Below are 17,738 nucleotides of genomic sequence, written 5' to 3'. Positions count from 1 at the left end.
TTTAGGAACATGTTACGAACTAGCCAACCTGGCAACATTTTGAACTGTCAATAGTGTCAGACTCGACACAAATATTGGCTATCTGTGGTCAATCAAACTTTGAGATGTGTGACGGCTCAGTGCTCGTCTCTACTCAATATTGTCGTATTATTCGGTTCAAAATATTCACTTTCACTTTTTATGTTATGTGACTCTGAAAAAGTTCACTTAATATGTTGTGAGAAGTCTTATTGGATTCTAATTATTGTTTCTTGAGACCTTCATGTCATAGAATGAAATCTGAAATGGCATATAAAAATTGTTGTGTAGTGTTTATAATTTTCGCTTTAGCGATAGTTCAAGTGGTCGGTTACGACACGGAACTGTACGAATCGACGCCTTGCGATAGCAATGTGTGCTTCGAAGCGCTCCACGGGGCCTTGGGCGACTGCTCCTGTAATGTAGACACGATAGACTACTTTAATAACGTCAAGATATTTCCCCGCATACAGAGCTTGGTGAGCAAAGACTATTTTCGCTTCTATAAAGTCAATTTGAAGAAAGAATGCCCTTTTTGGGCAGACGATAGCCGATGTGCCATGAAGTACTGTCATATTAAAACTTGTACTAAGGAAAGTGTACCTGGATACGAAAACGGATATGAAAATGAGATTTTAGATGAAACACCAGCTAGCAAATACTCTAAAGAGGCTCAATCTAACTGCAATTCTGATTCTGATCATGACCCGGACCTGGGTTACTTGAATATGACTATTAGTGCAGCCAGTCAGTATGAAATAGCAAAGTGGAAAGCCCATGACGATGCCCTTGAAAACTTCTGTGAATGCGACGACAGAGATGCCGAGGCGGAGTATGTAGATTTATCTCTGAATCCTGAAAGATACACAGGATACAAAGGCCCTTCAGCACACAGGATATGGAGGAGCATATATCAGGAAAATTGCTTCCGTCCTAAGGTTAATCCTTATGAATCATTCCCATATGTTTTGAGTACTGATTTGAGTAACATGTGTTTAGAGAAAAGGGTATTTTACAGAGCAGTTTCTGGCATGCATACCAGCATTAACATTCATTTGTGCTCCAAGTACCTCCTGTCTGAAAAAGCAGTCGGTTTTGTTGCTTCCCCAGAAGGTGAATGGGGACCGAACCTTGAAGAATTCCAGCGTCGCTTTGATCCCTCGCAGACACTAGGCGAAAGTCCAAATTGGCTGAAAAATCTATATTTTGTTTATTTATTAGAAATGAGAGCTTTAGCTAAAGCAGGTCCGTACTTAGAAAGAGAAGAATATTATACAGGCAATCCCACGGAAGACGAGGAGACTAGAGAAGCTATTAGAAACATGCTTGGTGTCATTTACAGCTTCCCGGACCATTTCAATGAGTCTTCAATGTTCAACGGAGGTAGCCAAGCTGCTAAACTGAAAGTTGAGTTCCGAGAGCACTTCCGTAACATATCAAGGATCATGGATTGTGTGGGATGTGATAAATGTAAGCTGTGGGGGAAGTTACAGACCCAGGGGCTTGGCACTGCCTTGAAGATCTTATTCTCAGGCAAATGGGACGGCCCAGAGGATGACCCAGAGCAGGGCCACAGATTGCCACTGAGGCACAAAGCTCATGAAAGGTTGCAGAGAACAGAGATTGTGGCATTATTCAATGCCTTTGCTAGACTTTCTAACAGTATTAGAGAATTGGAAAACTTCCGGAACATGCTCAGGTGAGATGCTATTTGATTTTTTCTGACTTAATTTGAAATTTGTTAGCCAGTGTTTTAGTTAGGTAGCTCTAGTGTTGGTTCTATATAGGTAAAATTACTAGCTAAAGTTGATAGTTTGTGGCATGTAGAAAAATGGTGGTGGCAAATATTTTCCATTAAAGAAAAAATACTAAACTTTAGAATAATCCTAGTATTCAGAATCTAATGATTCTAGTTTCAATTATGACATAATATGTTATGTTCGCCATAAAGAAGTAAATATTTACTTTTATCATTGTTTGTATATAGGTCATGGTGTGAGAGTGTGTTTGTGTGTTTGATATTTTCAACTGATAAATGGACTCTAGACATCTTCACCAACCATTAATTCACTAAACAGTAATTTGGTCTAACTCAAATGATTTACTTGTATTGCATGATCATTTTACTCAACATCTTAAAATAGATCCCTAAACATAAACGTCATACATTTTGTATATGACGAAATTCGACGCAACGTTTCTCTTTCGACGAAATAGAAAGTGATTGGTCTAACGTGAGGATGTCAATTGTCTGTGTGTTCCGTCTTATTAGCAGCTCTTAGCTTGGCCCCCGTTGGCTAAAAACCCTCAAGACATTATACCTACAGTAAGTCTATTGCTTACCACACTCATAGGCTGGTTTGCCTCTGTACACAGTGTTGGCCGGGCGTCAATTACAATTGACAATTAACCATTACAAATTGAACCGTAAACCGTAACGGACGGTTACAGTTTACGGTTCAATTTGTAATGGTTAATGGTCAATTCTGATTAACGTTCGGCCAACACTGTCTGTACACTTTGTAGTGTTCAAAATGGCATAAATTATGGGCGCCAACGCCAAGTTAAGTGTGAATCAATCCCTAAAGAATAATTCAAAACAAAGTAAGTAGATTTATGATAAAAGAGGTTATCAAAAATTCTCAAAACACTGCCGATTTGAGACTTGTTGAAATAAAGTACATAATTTGGATTTCTGTTGTCTAATGTCAGTCGGTTATTCGTTACGGATTGTATTGTATATGAGTATGACATATGAGTAGGTATGACTTTGAAAGGTTGCTTAGATTTTTGAGTGTGCCTTGTGTTGCTATGGTGAAGGTTTTTAAACATATAAAATTAAAGTCGTGATTTTTTTGTAATACAACTACTTAGGACAGTTGATGTAGGTACGTAGGTAGTAGGTATGGATGGAGTTGAATATTTGTAGAACCAATATTAGGCATTCGATCTCTTGAATTCATTTACATTTAAGAAACAAAATACCTACATACACTGATATTTTTTCTACTATTTTGTTTTAACCAACTACCTAACCTACCTACCTTAAAAAAACTAAGTACTACCAATTTCTGCTTCGATCAATGGAAAAACAATAAGAAATTGTACGCGAATACCCGATATTATGGCTTTGAACCGGCATCACCATGGTATACGATCAAACAAGCCATATAAATTCGTATATCGCACAAATCATTTACATATTATAATAAAATTACTGTAAGGCCGGCGCCCCACTGCTGCGCACGCTACATCCACGGCCCACGTTTTAATACAAACCGTGGGCAAGCCCACGAAATTTTGTATAGGAACGTGGGTCGTGTACATAGCGTGCGCTGCAGTGGGGCGCCGGCCTAAGACAATATTAAAAAATAATATAGTGTCCGTCTAAAATGACTCTGTGTTCTCACAGACTTTAAATAAGTGTTCAGGAATAGTATCAAAAATATTTTTATTGGAATCAGCACTTCCACACTCAAAGTCTGTGCAAAATTAAGTTGGTCCAACTATTTTTTTTAATACATTAAATACAAAACGGTCTGTGCAAAGTTGACTTTGTCCGACTCCAATTAAAAAAAATAAAAATAACAGACGTCTTACAAATAATGATATATGCCGGTAAGGTAAAGGCATTTCTTTCCTCAAACGCACTATAATCAGAATGAGTCGTATAAATTCGTACGTTGCAGCAATCACGTAGGGCCTGAGTCACACTCTCTCGGTAACAGGTGGGCGTGGGGTAATCCGACACCTATCACAAGTGTAATATTTCATAAGGAAAAGCAAAGAAAACAAACAAATACAATCTCTTCTTCACTGAAGTCTTGTATTTTTTTAGAGCGTTAGTCTTAAGCGCCCTAAACGTAGGTTCGGTCTGTCTACCAAAATCCGCAGTCTTTTAAATTGAGGTCCTGAATTTGGCAGATTTCCGTGACGTTCTGAATCTCAAGAACGTCGCCAGCTGATGGGCTATTTTTGCTTCATCATTATGTATCTTTAGACGTACTTATTGGCAAGGATATTTTCATGTCCTAAATTATCGAAAACAGATGGTTGTGGAGCCAGATTCGCAAAAAAACAGTCGATGTCCGAAATAGATTAGCTTCGTAACCTTAATAGGTTAATATGGCCAGAATGAAGTTCACTAGACTGTGTAAGTGTGTAGAGCTGTGCACTCGTGTTCAGATAATTTTGAATATTTTTCTCGCGTAGTTACGTTTTCTGCAATCGAGAGAGAGCCACCTGCAATCGAAATCACCAATTTAAGGAAGCTTATAGAGCCCCAAATGTTGTTTTCAATGTGCTCTCAAGGGTTAATTTTATGGGTGACGTCTTCACGTCACTCATAAAATACTTAAATAATTGTTAATAATTATTGGGTTGGTGTAATAGTGCTCCAAAGAGCTGCATGCGACTCGCGAGCCGCGGTTTGCCGACCCTACAAGACTTAACTCATTAAAAATTACAGCCTAGATTCAAGCGCATGTCCTTTAAAACAAGGGTATATTTATTTAAACATTTATTTTCTAGGTCCAATAGCTCATTTAGGAGTAAATACAACCTTTACAAGGTTAATGAGATACGATAGAGCTAATCAATCAAACAGATTAGTGCATATAGCATATCGATTACGTTTAAGCGATAAAAGATCCATATGAGTATTTTGCTTGTCAGATCGCTCGGTTAAAAGGTTTCGCCTTATAGAGGCCATCGACTTAGGGAGGTTCTAATAGGATTTGGTTCGCCTTAAAATGAGTTCGAATTATAGAGGTAAAAAGCATGAAAAATTCTTATTAGAGAGGTAATTATACATACGCGTATTGAATCTTTTTTTAATTATTTATTTAGAAACCAAAAATATCAAAAATGCAATACGAAAGATGTACCGCAACAAAAGGAAAATACAACAAAAAGACCCGGACCCGGACCCAACCGGACGTAGTTTAAGGACCGGGTATGTCCTTAAACTACGTCCACAAGAGAGGTATGGGCATTGTGAATGTCATCTCGCTCTGTGTGGTAGGGCACAGCACAGCGGATGTCATTCCAGATCTAGAGCAGAGCCCAACTGGGGAAGTACCTCCACCTTACAGAAAATCGCAGCCAAATAACACTAGACCCTACTCATAGTGTTGTGTTCCTGCCGGTGAGTAAGCTTGCCAGAGCTCAAAGAGGGTGGGAGGGGGTTAGGGTCGGCAACGCGCATGTAACTCCTCTGGAGTTGCAGGCGTACATAGGCTACGGATACTGCTTACCATCAGGCAGGCCGTATGCTTGTTTGCCACCGACGTAGTATAAAAAAAAAGACCTGGAGGTTCATAATTATAAATATGTTAACTGAAATAAATTAAATTATAGCTGATGCATATTTATATCAGACAGAAAAATAACTAATATCTGCACTTGTTACTAAAACAACTTCCGTTTAACTATATTTTTTAGACTAGTCAACGAATTTTGAAAGCAATCTACTTCGAATAGATGTTTATTATAGTAACTAGGAACTCGTCTGTAAAAGGTATGCCTGGAATAGTTTTTGACAGAAAAACTAATATGAAACAGCGATCAAGGGCGTAAGGGGTGATGCGGACAACTGAAATCACACTTACATACAATTAAAAATATTTTTTAGAATTTTAAATAAAAACATTACGTCTAAGTATATCCTACGGTTAAAAAGAGAAGGTACTCCAAAATGTTTCGCCGCCAACGTTGAATTAATCTATAACTTATCGTCTTATTGACTTTTCGAGTAAGGTATGTTAGTAAATAACTTCGAGATATAGCGGCGATAAACAAATACGCCAATTTTTTAAAGTTATGGAGGTAAAAAATCATTTTTCGAGTAATAGAGGTAAAAATTGTATAGAATAGTCGTGAAGGGAATCTTTGTTTATTTCGCGTTAATGAGGTTAAATTTTTCGAGGAGGTTAGGGGTCATCCATTAATTACATCACACGTTTATGGGGAGGGAGGGGGCCAAGAAAATGTGACGTGTTGTGACAAGGGGGAGGGGGGAGTCAAACTTTGTGACGTCACTTTAAATTTATCAGTATTTATTTGATTTTTTTATTCGCTGTACAGTTAAATAACGAGTTTTTGGAACGATAACCGTTTTATGCGTTTAATTTACTTTCCTAATCGGTTTTGTGTTATAATTACTAATATTTATTTTGTCAAAAATATAAAAATATGACGTCACATCCGGGGGGGCGGGGTTTGCCAAATGTGACCAAGTGTGATAAGGAGGGGGGAGGGATCAAAAAACCTAGAAATTCGTGTGATGTAATTAATGGATGATCCCTTATGGGCTTTGAAGAGAAGGGAATAGCATTATGTTTCGTGCTAACGAGGATTTCGTCTTATCGAGATTAGTTAGGTTAGGTAAGAGTTAACGAAGTTCCACTGTACAACTAAAAATAAATGGAAATTAGACATGTTTTCGTGTTTTTTTTTCTATTGGGCCAACTTTTACCTTTTAAAGTCTGCTCTGGCAAATATAGTTTTGTTTCCATGTGAATTATTTCATGACAATAGCCCTTGATCAAAATGTTCAAAATAAAAAACTACAATTCTGCGTTGGTCCTCTCTTAAACTTTCATGTTATGTATGTTTACATATTATTATTATCAGGAGGTTTTTATTCGCTATTAAAATATTTAACCTACATTTTAAATAGCAATGATCAGTTTCCTAATAGCCAGGTATTTATTTCGTCAGCCTATTTAGCGTGTACACTTGTACGGCGTCACGTATTTAAGGTGCTGCATCAATGAAACTCGAAAATTACTGATAAATTAGCGAGTACTCGGATTGCCAGCCATACAGGTGTTGCAGTTTAGAAAGGGGCAAATAGGACGAATACAATCACACAGTATACAAATTGTGTAGCAAGAACAAGAAGATTATTTCTTGTCTATATTCGACGTGTTATCGTTGTGTGTGTCTGAGTACTCGTAATACTAATTTAATAGAAATGTCACATAGTTTAATAACGACTGAAATGAATCTTATAGTTTGTGCGATCTCAGTTCACATCAGACAGTTGTCTATTTTAGTTTGTAGTGTTTCTAGGATGTATCGTTTGTCAAATCTAGCGATTGTAAACGAATTACATAGTTGAATCGATTTTCACGTCGTATTTTATTAACCGTCGAATTAACCTTTTTTTCACGTCGTATTTTATTTTATTGTCATTTTGTTTTTGTTTTAAATGTATTTTTTATTATTATATAATCGGTTTTTATCAAGTTACGGAAATGTCATACGAATCGAAACGACAGACACGGCCAAAACACGGTTTTAAAAAAAAAAAGACAATAGTTAACTGTTTGCGTGATAAATTACTATAGTAAAATATTAAATAAAAAAAAATGTAACGTTAACTAAGTTATATTTAAGAAAAGCGAAATAGTGTTTTTAAGTACTTGACGAACCCTGATATTACGGGATTTTATTTATAATTTCTGCGGGCGTTGTCATGTGTCAAATGTATGAACTTAGATCTCACAAAGTATAAGGTATCACGATTCATAGTAATTTAAAATAATTTTATTACTACCTTTAAGGGCAAGATTTATTTAAATCTTGTTTTGAAATTGGTTATACTGTATCGTTTTATGACTTCTTAAGGCAACTGCAGGTGGATTTCCTTGCTTTTAGCTGAAGAGTTGTTATAATACTGAGTAAAACGCGAGACTTATTGGAGATTATTTATGCTTTTAGTATCATCTACAATAGTTAGGAATAAATTATTCGCTTCGAATTAACTTTGTCTTATAAAAGAATACCTAAGTTTTTCGCTAGACTTCAGTTCGTCACCTGACGCTCGTCTACGGCTATATTATAAAATGTAAATGTAGCGCTCCAATGTAAATGTAGTGGTGTAGCGCTCCATAAAATATTCGTTTACAGTACATATGGGGCTACTTTATAGCACTAGTGCGAGAAGTAGCATATTATGTTACTGTGTCGAACATTTAAAGGGCCATATGTACTGTAAAACGTTGTACGATACATGTGCGAATAGGTAATTCGCAACTCGTGTCGATTTAAAACACTCCCTTCGGTCGTGTTTTAATTTATCGCCACTCGTTTCGAATTTCCTATTTTTCGCACGTGTATCGTAATGTACTATTTTAGTACGTTTGATAGGCCACTGAATTTACAGAAACCATATTTCTATTAATATGTCTTTCATATGTACCTATATCACGAGTGTATACTGTACCCCGCCGCGTTGTACTGTACTTATTGCTGTGGTGGTAACGTATGATGCACGGTGAATTTTTATAGGTTTTAGTTCCTATAGCACTGGTAAATATTAGTAGATAGTGGGTTTGGTCTGATTTCAACCAAAAAGTAAATTATTACGTTCGTAACTCCGCTGCCCATGGACCAAATCACCAGTTTCCTGTGATCCTAAATGTGATTGTGACCAATTTGGCCGTATTATTATTGAATATTAATTATATCGGCCGCCCTGGTGTAGTTTGGGTAATTTCTTGCAATGAAGTCGGGGTTTCGGAGAGAGAAAAGGAATCTCAGTACGACTTTAGTATACTGCGTGTCTTCCACTATGACGCGCAGATTTGTCAAATCTAACCATTAATAACATGACAATATGAGTCAACCCACGCGTCTTCGTGCATGACACGATCTATACTTAATAAATACTATTTTGCCTTCAGGCGTCTTATAAGAAACACTTACGACACTTTGTATGGACATCGATTGAGTGATTTCTAAAGTGCGTAGTTAGTTCTTCCTAAGTTCATGGCTTAGTGCATTTTGAACCGGGTTTCAAGCTAGGAACGCTCACCATGTCACGTAGTCATGACTCAAACCTTTGTTGACCTGAGAGTTTACTGACGTGGCCCAAACAAACCAGATGACGTCATTACGTCATCAAATGGGAAAACGATACTATTCAACTTGACTCTTATCATCAAAATGTTTATAGATAAACCTGTTATCAGAGAGAGGTTACGCAGTTATTTAATTGGCAGAGATTTTATGTACCCAATATATTATGTGGCATTTTTTTTATATATATGTTTTAATTCTCAACGCAGCTCGCAAAAAGAGACACCGAAGCAAAATATATTTGGCGGCGCTAGAGATTCGAGTGACAAGAGTAAGGTGAAGGAACATTGCGCTTCCAGCGGAGCGAAGCCGCAAATTTGGAGCTAGAGTGTCATTTTTCAGCATACATAAATGTACAGTCAGTTGCAGAGATAGTTAACCCCCCCTACATCGGCTGTTTGTATGCAGAGGGTCAAATATCTCTACAGCTAACTGTACATAGATTACGAATTTTTTGTAATATTGGCGTAAGAAAAGTGAGTCATGATCTCATTATGAACGGGTAATTAATAATGTAACGCACAGGTTGATGTTAAGTAACATGTTCGTTTGAACAATAACAAAAGCAACAATTCTTGGAAGAACTTTTTGGCTATCATGAAGTAACTTGAGGAAAACAACAGTGTATTTTGTACAAATATCTGCGGAAAAAACCCTAGCGGTCGTCAGCTATAAAAGTAATTGCTCTTATCTTGCTAACAACAAGCCAGCAGCCGTTATCGACTAAAAGCGATTAATTGCATTTAATTGCACAATATCGCTAGTAGAAAACTCAATAGAATTTTCTAAAAACGCTGTCTAGGTCGTTAGATTATACTCTAATAGCTATTTTTTTTCTAGTTTGGAAAATATATAAAACTTCTTTAATAAAATAATGTTTCATGAGTATTATGAATGTAATCGTTTGGGTAAACAAATATCTTCGGCGTGTTCAGGTGTTGCAAAAAATCAGTAATGGTGTACTTAAACCTGATGTTTTTATTGCAATAGCCCTTTTACCTATTTCAAAGTTTGTGATTTTAGCATGATTTCAGTTACGAATCGTAAGATTTGTTTCATAAATTAAAATCTCACAAGCGTAACATTCATTAACATGGCATTTTGTTCACTGTACTTTTTTTACGCCAGTATTATGCGGATCATCACAAGACTAATTTATTTATATCCAGTGACGTGTTGAGCTTATTTATAATGCGAGGTAAAGCCGAATATAGTGTTTATGAGAATAATGATTACCTAACAGCCACCCACTATGTATAGATTTGCAACAATAATTTCCTAGAACAGAATGAGTACCTAAATAATGTAAAGTTTATATTTTACTCGTCAAAAAATTCCGTGCCCGGACCGAAATTTAAAATCTAAATGATTTGAAATTTCGGTCCGGGCACGGAATTTTTCTCTCCATGGAAATTTTATTCTGCTGGCACGGAACTTAATTTTCTTAAGTTTACTTTTTTTTCACGTTGACTTATTCACAGCTCAGTGCAGACGTACCTATGAAAATCCTTAAAGGTGTAGGTGCATACGTATAGCGACAGTTTACACAAACAAGTACCGCGCAATACTAATTGCTGTTATTGTTGTGTCGAACTACGACATCATGATAATAATATTCCTCTATAGCTACAGTTACACCTGAAACCATATACTTAATGTATATATGTGTCTGTATGTATGTGTCTTTAATCTGTGGAGTTTTAATATATTTCCCGAATTTTAATACATAAAGACGAAAGTGGAAGACCCGTGGGAAATCGCCTTTCATACAATCGTAGTCCTCATTTTTCTCTCTGGATATTAAAATCATTGAAAATATTAAGACACAATATGTTTAAGCGGCCGACTTTCAATCCGGAGGTCGCGGGTTCGAATCCTGGCTCGTACCAATGAGTTTTTCGGAACTTATGTACGAAATATCATTTGATATTTACCACTAGCTTTTCGGTGAAGGAAAACATCGTGAGGAAACCTGCATACATCTGCGAAGAAATTCAAAGGTGTATGTGAAGTCCCCAATCCGCATTGGGCTAGCGTGGGGACTATAGCCCGAGCCCTCTCGCACATGAGAGGAGGCCTGTGCCCAGCAGTGGGACGTATATAGGCTGAATTATTATTATTATTATTAATATGTTATATATCAAGAACAGCTATGCCCTACGTTTAATTTTTTGATTATTATAAGAGTTAGGAGCATTTAAAAAATTGTATAAAAATCTGGTTTTTCCAAATTTTTGCAGTAATCAGAAAATCTAAAAAGGGCATAAGTAGCTATGGTTAATTATACATCAAATAATATACAAATATCTTCCATAATCCAGAGGAAAATGGGTCTAAGTTTGTATGCAGAAACGGCCGTCGCCTCTCCTTATAACATAATTTCAGTATTATCTTGTAATTCTAGTGAGGACTTGTTCACTTAAGTTGTGTATTGTAAAATTAACCTTTTATGATACCAAACGAACTCTTATGTCGGATATGACTGACTTAATTCTGTCTGATATGATTTAATCTTACTAAGTACACTATATTCGGTTTTACCTTTATCTTTATCTTTGTACTAAGTAGTAGTAAGAATCATAAATTAAAATGAAATAATGCGAGGGATCTACATTCTACGACATGCAACTGTTTGTGTATCCTATTTCCATTAAACCGAATTTTAATATATTCTATTAATTCTGGACCAAAATTATTTTACCACATTATTAAGATCATAAGATTAGAAACAATTAAGAAGCTTATGCAGTTGTGTTTTAAATTTACTTCTAGTTATGTTACGAACGTTGAATATGATGCTATGCTATGAATTATGTATTTACCGAATAGGTTGTTTTAACATAAATTCGAACGAAATATTTAATATTCTCTAGATTCATATGTTATATGTTGTCCAATTTCATAATATTATTACTGGTCCCAGTATCAGTCGTAAATCAAAAATGTCATTTCAGCAGTAAAATTTTTCAAACTTTAAACAGATCCTTATCAAAATGTATCAAATATTAGTACATTCTACGGAATACTTACGACACTATTTCTCAACTCTCTATATGTATATTTCTGAATTATTTTGTATATTTAATTTTAATATTATTTAGTTTTACAATGTACATATTTTTTATTATTATTTGACTTGTTGTTTTCAACCTTGATCTTCAGTTGTACCGGTTATTTTGGCTTTAGTGCAAACTCATTATATAATCATTTTTGAATGTACAGTCACAAATAGTCATTTGGCATTCGCTCAGAGTTTCTTCTAGAGAGGACAAATATACTCGGTGGCATTATTCGCCAAACTCAATTAGGTTTAATGCACAAATGTTATTTAAAGCTATACATTCATGCTAATTGTTGGTCGCAAACCAGTTAAAATTACTCTTCTTTTTATAAGTTTAATGTAAAAATCCTCAGAAATAGCTCTTAAAATTAGACCAGATCTCCAAAATCAAACAATGTAATTGTTTGTTGTATAATTATGACTTTGAAAAATTATTTACTTTCAAGCTGAAAATGTTTATGTGTATATTGTATTGGCTGAACTGTATATTTTTTGTAACTATCCTTTCAATAGTGTTGTATTTTCTTAATCTGTTCATGTGATAATTGTCTTATATTCCCGACTGTTTTTGTCACAAAATCCTATTTGGTTACAAAATAAGTATTAATTAGTATAAATAGTCACTTATAAGTACATCGCACCTTAATAGTTATCAGTAGTTAATTAAGTCCGGCTACAAAAAGTTGTAGCATTAACTTAAATAGTTTTTGATTTGAGCTGTAACTTATTTCGTAGGTTATGTTTGCTCATTTTTAAATGCTTCATAATGAAATTCGACTTCGTTCTATATCATCTTAGTTGTAATGGTTCCTAAAGATGTTACAAATACTATAATTTCATTTAATATTACAAAATCTATTTTGTGGTTCCAAAAAGTAAAACGGCTCATGATTGCTAGCTTAACCTTTGCAAATCAATTAGCAGAGGATTTGTTGTCTGTGATTTTAAGGTCTAAAATACTTTCATGACAAAATTATTTATTTTATATTTTAATTAAATGTTTTTCCAAATACCGTGTGTTGTATTTTTTATTACCCTGCTAATATGGATATTTCTGTGTTTCATTAAACTACAATTTACAATTGTACAAGTCTAAAGCACTATTGGGTTAAATGTTTCCAGATAAAGGTATCGCTTCTAGATTTTTAAATTTGTGATTGTTGTTAACTGAAAATTCTATCTGATGTGTAAGTATTTAAACGAACTAACATTGTGTGAGTATCGCCACATGCAGTGTGTTTGGTAAACTAACCAGAAAACTAATTCAGCTAACATGCGAAAGGCACATGGTGTAGTAATTCACGATAGTTTTGCTCATTTTCAGATCCCACCAAGAGCCACCCGCTTTTCTGGAATGCACCAAAGGGAAGGTTGTACGATGAACTCTGTAGCATTGCTTAGAAATTTAGTTGTATTTTATTACAAAATTGCCAGTATGCGTTGTATTTATTAATTATAGGTTCCCCGCGCCACCGCTACGTTTAAATACACACTCGGGTTAATATTACCCCGAATTTAAACAAATTTACTAATATAAGAATCCTTGGGGTTTACCTACTGATTTTCTATGGCCATTTAGTTTAGAAAACCAGTACCGGGTGCATACTCGTACCTACTATTATTTATTTCGCCCTTCGCTATTGGCGTTGAATTTCGTCACGTGCATTCAAAAATTAAGTCCTTACTGACACGTGTTTTGTTGACTAAGTTGTTATCAGACGCAATACGTTTTTATTTTGTTGTTACCGAAACCTGAATATTGTCTGGGCAGGCTGGGTCTAGTCTTTCGCAACTTTGTGTACTCACAACACTAAGTAGTTTAAGATTTAGATCTTCAAATCCTTTTCCACTGAGGCAGATTTGAGCGGATATGAGAGGAGACATGCAGGAATCAACCAATATCATCGGTTGTCTTCTCCGCTACGCTGGATTACAACAATGCTATTGATTGGTTCCCACATGTCTCAGTATTACAATATTGTCTGTTGACAGCGGGTACGTTAGTATTATGCCCGTTTTATTTGTTGCTTGCAATGCTGGGCCTGTGCCTCTTATCAGGGATTTCGCTATAATCTTATGGCCTGGTACGGATTGAGATAGTCACATATAACTTTGATTTTTTTGTTATCAATATGCAAATATTGGTAGGAAAAATACATATCTCAACTATCTTGCGACATCCATTACTATAAACCATATCTACGTTAGGTCAGTGTATCGTTTCCTCCTTGAGTTGTACGACGCTGATATGCGAAAGGCACATATTGTAGTAATTCACGATAGTATGCATTGCTGAGAATTGTCAGGCAGTATACACCAGGACAACACACGTGGAATGTGGCTTATGACGGATGGTTGTTTTGGTCGCACAATAGTGCGATAATCATCAACATCCTGATTTCCAACTAACAAACTTTATTCCCATTTTCAGTGCCAAGCGCCCCATTTTTCACCCACCCACCCTAAAATGAACCCACCTAGCGGGTAGCGGGGGCAGTGAATATGTTAAGTAATAGACTACTCTTAGGCTTAGGTACATAGTGTAAAATTCTAATTAAGTAGTACGCATTAATTTGAGCAACCAATATGTGATGTAAATTGGTTCATTCATTAAAGTGCAAACTAAACTTAGCTGATTTTGTATGGGGTGCACTATTTTCTCGACTATTTCAGGCAGTTAAATATCGATACATGACTGCGTTCGCCGCGATAGAACGCTATACAGCTATATAGAACTTACCTTCTTCCCTCTCTCGCTATTATAGAATCCCTTATATTAAGAAATGGGGACAAGTTCACCGTGGCCTAGGGGCTATGGAGAAAGTTGCAAATATTGAATACTCTATTTCAAATCCGGTCTTACTGCGGCACTAGGTGTTTATGTCAAATTGTCTTTATATACTACGTTGATATCAATTAAAAATAAACTCACCTCTACCTGTCATAAACGACTACCGGTGTTGAAACGTAACTCCGCCGCACACCTACTAGGTTATCTGCCCACACGTGCACCGGCCATCCGTGAAGATAGTCTGGCTCTGAAGGTTGGGCTAGTCCTGACCTAGGGCTTATCAGTCAGAAAACAGGCAGACAAAAGTCGTTCGTGACTAAACTGTGTTTTTATCCCAAGATACTAAAATGACGATTGGTTAATTAAACACACCCAATCCAACCATCATTTTTAACGAGTTCAAAAAACATGGCGGAGGTTATTAACTGACGAGAATTATGACTCCGCCGTTTTGAAAAAATCCTATAAAAATGAATCGTCAAAATAAATCTCTAACCTTTTCGACGCCAAAGACGGATATATCCGAACCGCAGGTTCAAGGCCAACGACGGATTAATCCGTCACAGACCACAAAGCAACATAGAGCTACGTACATATGCGTAAAGTTCAATTTTAGTTTTGACTCTTCGGTGACGTGTGGCGTCCGAGTGACAGCTTTTTTGTGTGACACGGCGTCGAAAAGCTTAATGACGTGTTGACGAGAATTGGTTGAGAATTGCGACCTATAGAGGACATCCGGACATAGGAAAGTATTTTTATTTTACCAGGCTGAAACGGAGACCTTCGCTAAAGCTCGGTCAATTATTATTATTCGCCTTCGGTTTTTTTTGGGTTTTTACGGGCTTTTATTAGACAACTTGACAAATTGGGAAGTAGGTCAATCCAACCCGGGACTGGGAGATAAACAGCACAGCTTATGGTATCTGCAGAAGAAAATGAGTTTTATGAATGTAACTTATTGTGTCTTACTTGATGAATGGAGTATTTTGGGACACAGACACAGTTGGCCGAGCATTAGAGAAGGTCGCCGTTTCAGGTTGGGCAAAAATAAATGTTTTTTTATGTTCTCTGCAGGTCGCATTTTTTAACCGATTCTCGTGAAATTGTGTGAGCAGGTTCGATAGTTAGATAAAAAAATGTCTGGCGTTTCGTTAATGGAAATAAAGGTCTGACTTAAGACTATTGTGAGTTCGCTGTGATAATGAATACTGATACAACGAAGTATATTTAATATTTAAATTTTTTGAGCTTATTGCACCGTAAGGTCTGCAGCGCATAGCGTCACTAGTTTGTAGAATTGACGACATCCAACATCAAACTTCTTTTTCTGGATGCGTTTTGTAGAATCTGCAAACGGGGGCCTAGCTAAGATGCCAATCCAAGCCAATGTTTAATTCATCTTCTAACAAATCCCGTAACATATATAAAAACAAATATGAGTTATTCGTATTCACACAACTTAAACTGCATTGAAATAACTTAACGTATATTTTTTCAATAACCGATGAAATTTAATTCGTCGGGGTAAATAAAGTATTAAATTCCATGCATAGCCGTGAGTACCTATAGTAATAGACGTACGAATGTGGCCTTCCACAGGTTTTATCTGATACAAAATATAAGGGTACTAAATATACCCATAGGTTAATGGCGTGATCGATAATTGCTCTACATTTTCATGAATTATGTCTACACGCTACATACTAATTATCGATAACAAACTCTGAATTTAGTTATAGCTAAAGGACCTATTTGACTCGAGAAAGTGTCAGATGAGGTGGCTAATATACTTTGGAGGGTGGCATTAACACGATCAAATTGTGAAAGTGAACCGAACTATCGCTTTTTTCATTCATATAGATCCCCTAAGGTGCTACTGTACTTGGAGGATTTAACAACTGGAGTCGCTTTTAAGAGCTTACCCCTCTGTCCAAAACCTCGGCCAATGGTCATATGTATTGTATGGACTGACGTTTATCTGACATGGCTATTTGTACGATACGTACATTTGACGTGACCCTCCTCCGCAAAACTCAGCAGACTATTTTGTACAGAAAATTACAGACGTCTCCAGTTGTTAAATCCTCCAAGAGTGCGTAGGTAATTTGATTAGGTATATGCTTTCGATTTCTACGTTCCACCGGCAGTTTTAATCAAGTAAAGTTATTGCAGGAATGCCATTTTTGCATTAACATGAAAATCTCCGCGGAAATGTAAGCCTGCGTAATGCAACAGTTGGTTCGGTTATGAAAAAACAATAACTTTAAAAAACGGTATCAATTGAGTTCTTAATAAAATACAGTACTCTGCTCATACAATACGTTATGAGGGACAAAAACCTCTCGAAGGTTACGTTAGTTGTTTGGATTTATTGTTTTATTACTTTTATTCAAATACGTGTTTTACGGTAGGTAAGTAAGTACCTACGTACTTACTTTCGGGAGACCGTAGGCACAGTACGTACGTAACGTAACGTTCAGTACTACCGTACAGAAATGACACTTCCTGCACTAGCAACACCTCATCACAAATCTCGTGTGTATGGTAAATCTTTTGCGGTACGAGCGGTTCAGCTTTGGAATGAGTTGCCAAGCCAAAGTTAAGGCAATCGCGGTCCGTAGCATTGCTTAAGGGGCAGTTAAAGAAGCTGTGGCTTTCTGACTAGATTTAACTTATTTGTGACTATAAATATATAATTATTGTATATAATATAGGTATTCTATATATTTGTTATACTATTACTTCTATTTTTTAATTGAATTTTATTTATTTTCGCCCTCTTTTATAATTTTATTGACTTTCCTCTAGTCTATTATACTCAGTGCTATATTTGTCTACCATTCTTCATCAACTCTCATCTACTCAAAGGTTAACTGGAAGAAATCCCTTAAAGGGATAAGTTCGCCTTTGTACTGCTTATCCTGTGCCATATTTATATTTTGTATTTTGTACAATAGTTTATACATACATACATACATACATAATTGCTCGGAGCAATGCTGA

The 17,738-nt window shown here is 36.1% G+C and overlaps 1 protein-coding gene across 2 annotated transcripts; it reads left to right on the top strand.

The window, feature by feature from the left end:
* Positions 1–79: 79 nt before the first annotated feature.
* On the top strand, positions 80–13,380 carry LOC133521145 (ero1-like protein). 2 transcript variants are annotated; one of them, XM_061855930.1, is made up of 2 exons: positions 80–1,717; positions 13,269–13,380. In XM_061855930.1, exons 1-2 carry the CDS (start codon positions 273–275, stop codon positions 13,324–13,326), a joined length of 1,503 nt encoding a protein of 500 aa, XP_061711914.1. In that variant the 5' UTR covers positions 80–272; the 3' UTR covers positions 13,327–13,380. The 2 variants fall into 2 exon arrangements, with proteins under 2 accessions (XP_061711914.1, XP_061711913.1); XM_061855929.1 differs by lacking the exon at positions 13,269–13,380 and adding an exon at positions 9,093–12,957 and having other exon boundaries at positions 83–1,717.
* The last annotated feature ends 4,358 nt before the right edge of the window (positions 13,381–17,738 follow it).

This window comes from Cydia pomonella, chromosome 9 (assembly GCF_033807575.1).
Source record: "Cydia pomonella isolate Wapato2018A chromosome 9, ilCydPomo1, whole genome shotgun sequence".
NCBI classification, from domain to species: Eukaryota; Metazoa; Arthropoda; class Insecta; order Lepidoptera; family Tortricidae; genus Cydia; species Cydia pomonella.
This window is presented reverse-complemented; position numbering and strand designations above follow the sequence as displayed.

What these genes read in the sequence shown, in the direction of transcription:
- LOC133521145 (XM_061855929.1), top strand. Translation starts at nt 273, where the DNA reads ATGAAATCTGAAATGGCATATAAAAATTGTTGTGTAGTGTTTATAATT. An exon ending in AACTTCCGGAACATGCTCAG is followed by an intron (nt 1,718 to 9,092) that starts GTGAGATGCTAT and finishes TTCTCAACGCAG; the next exon opens with CTCGCAAAAAGAGACACCGA.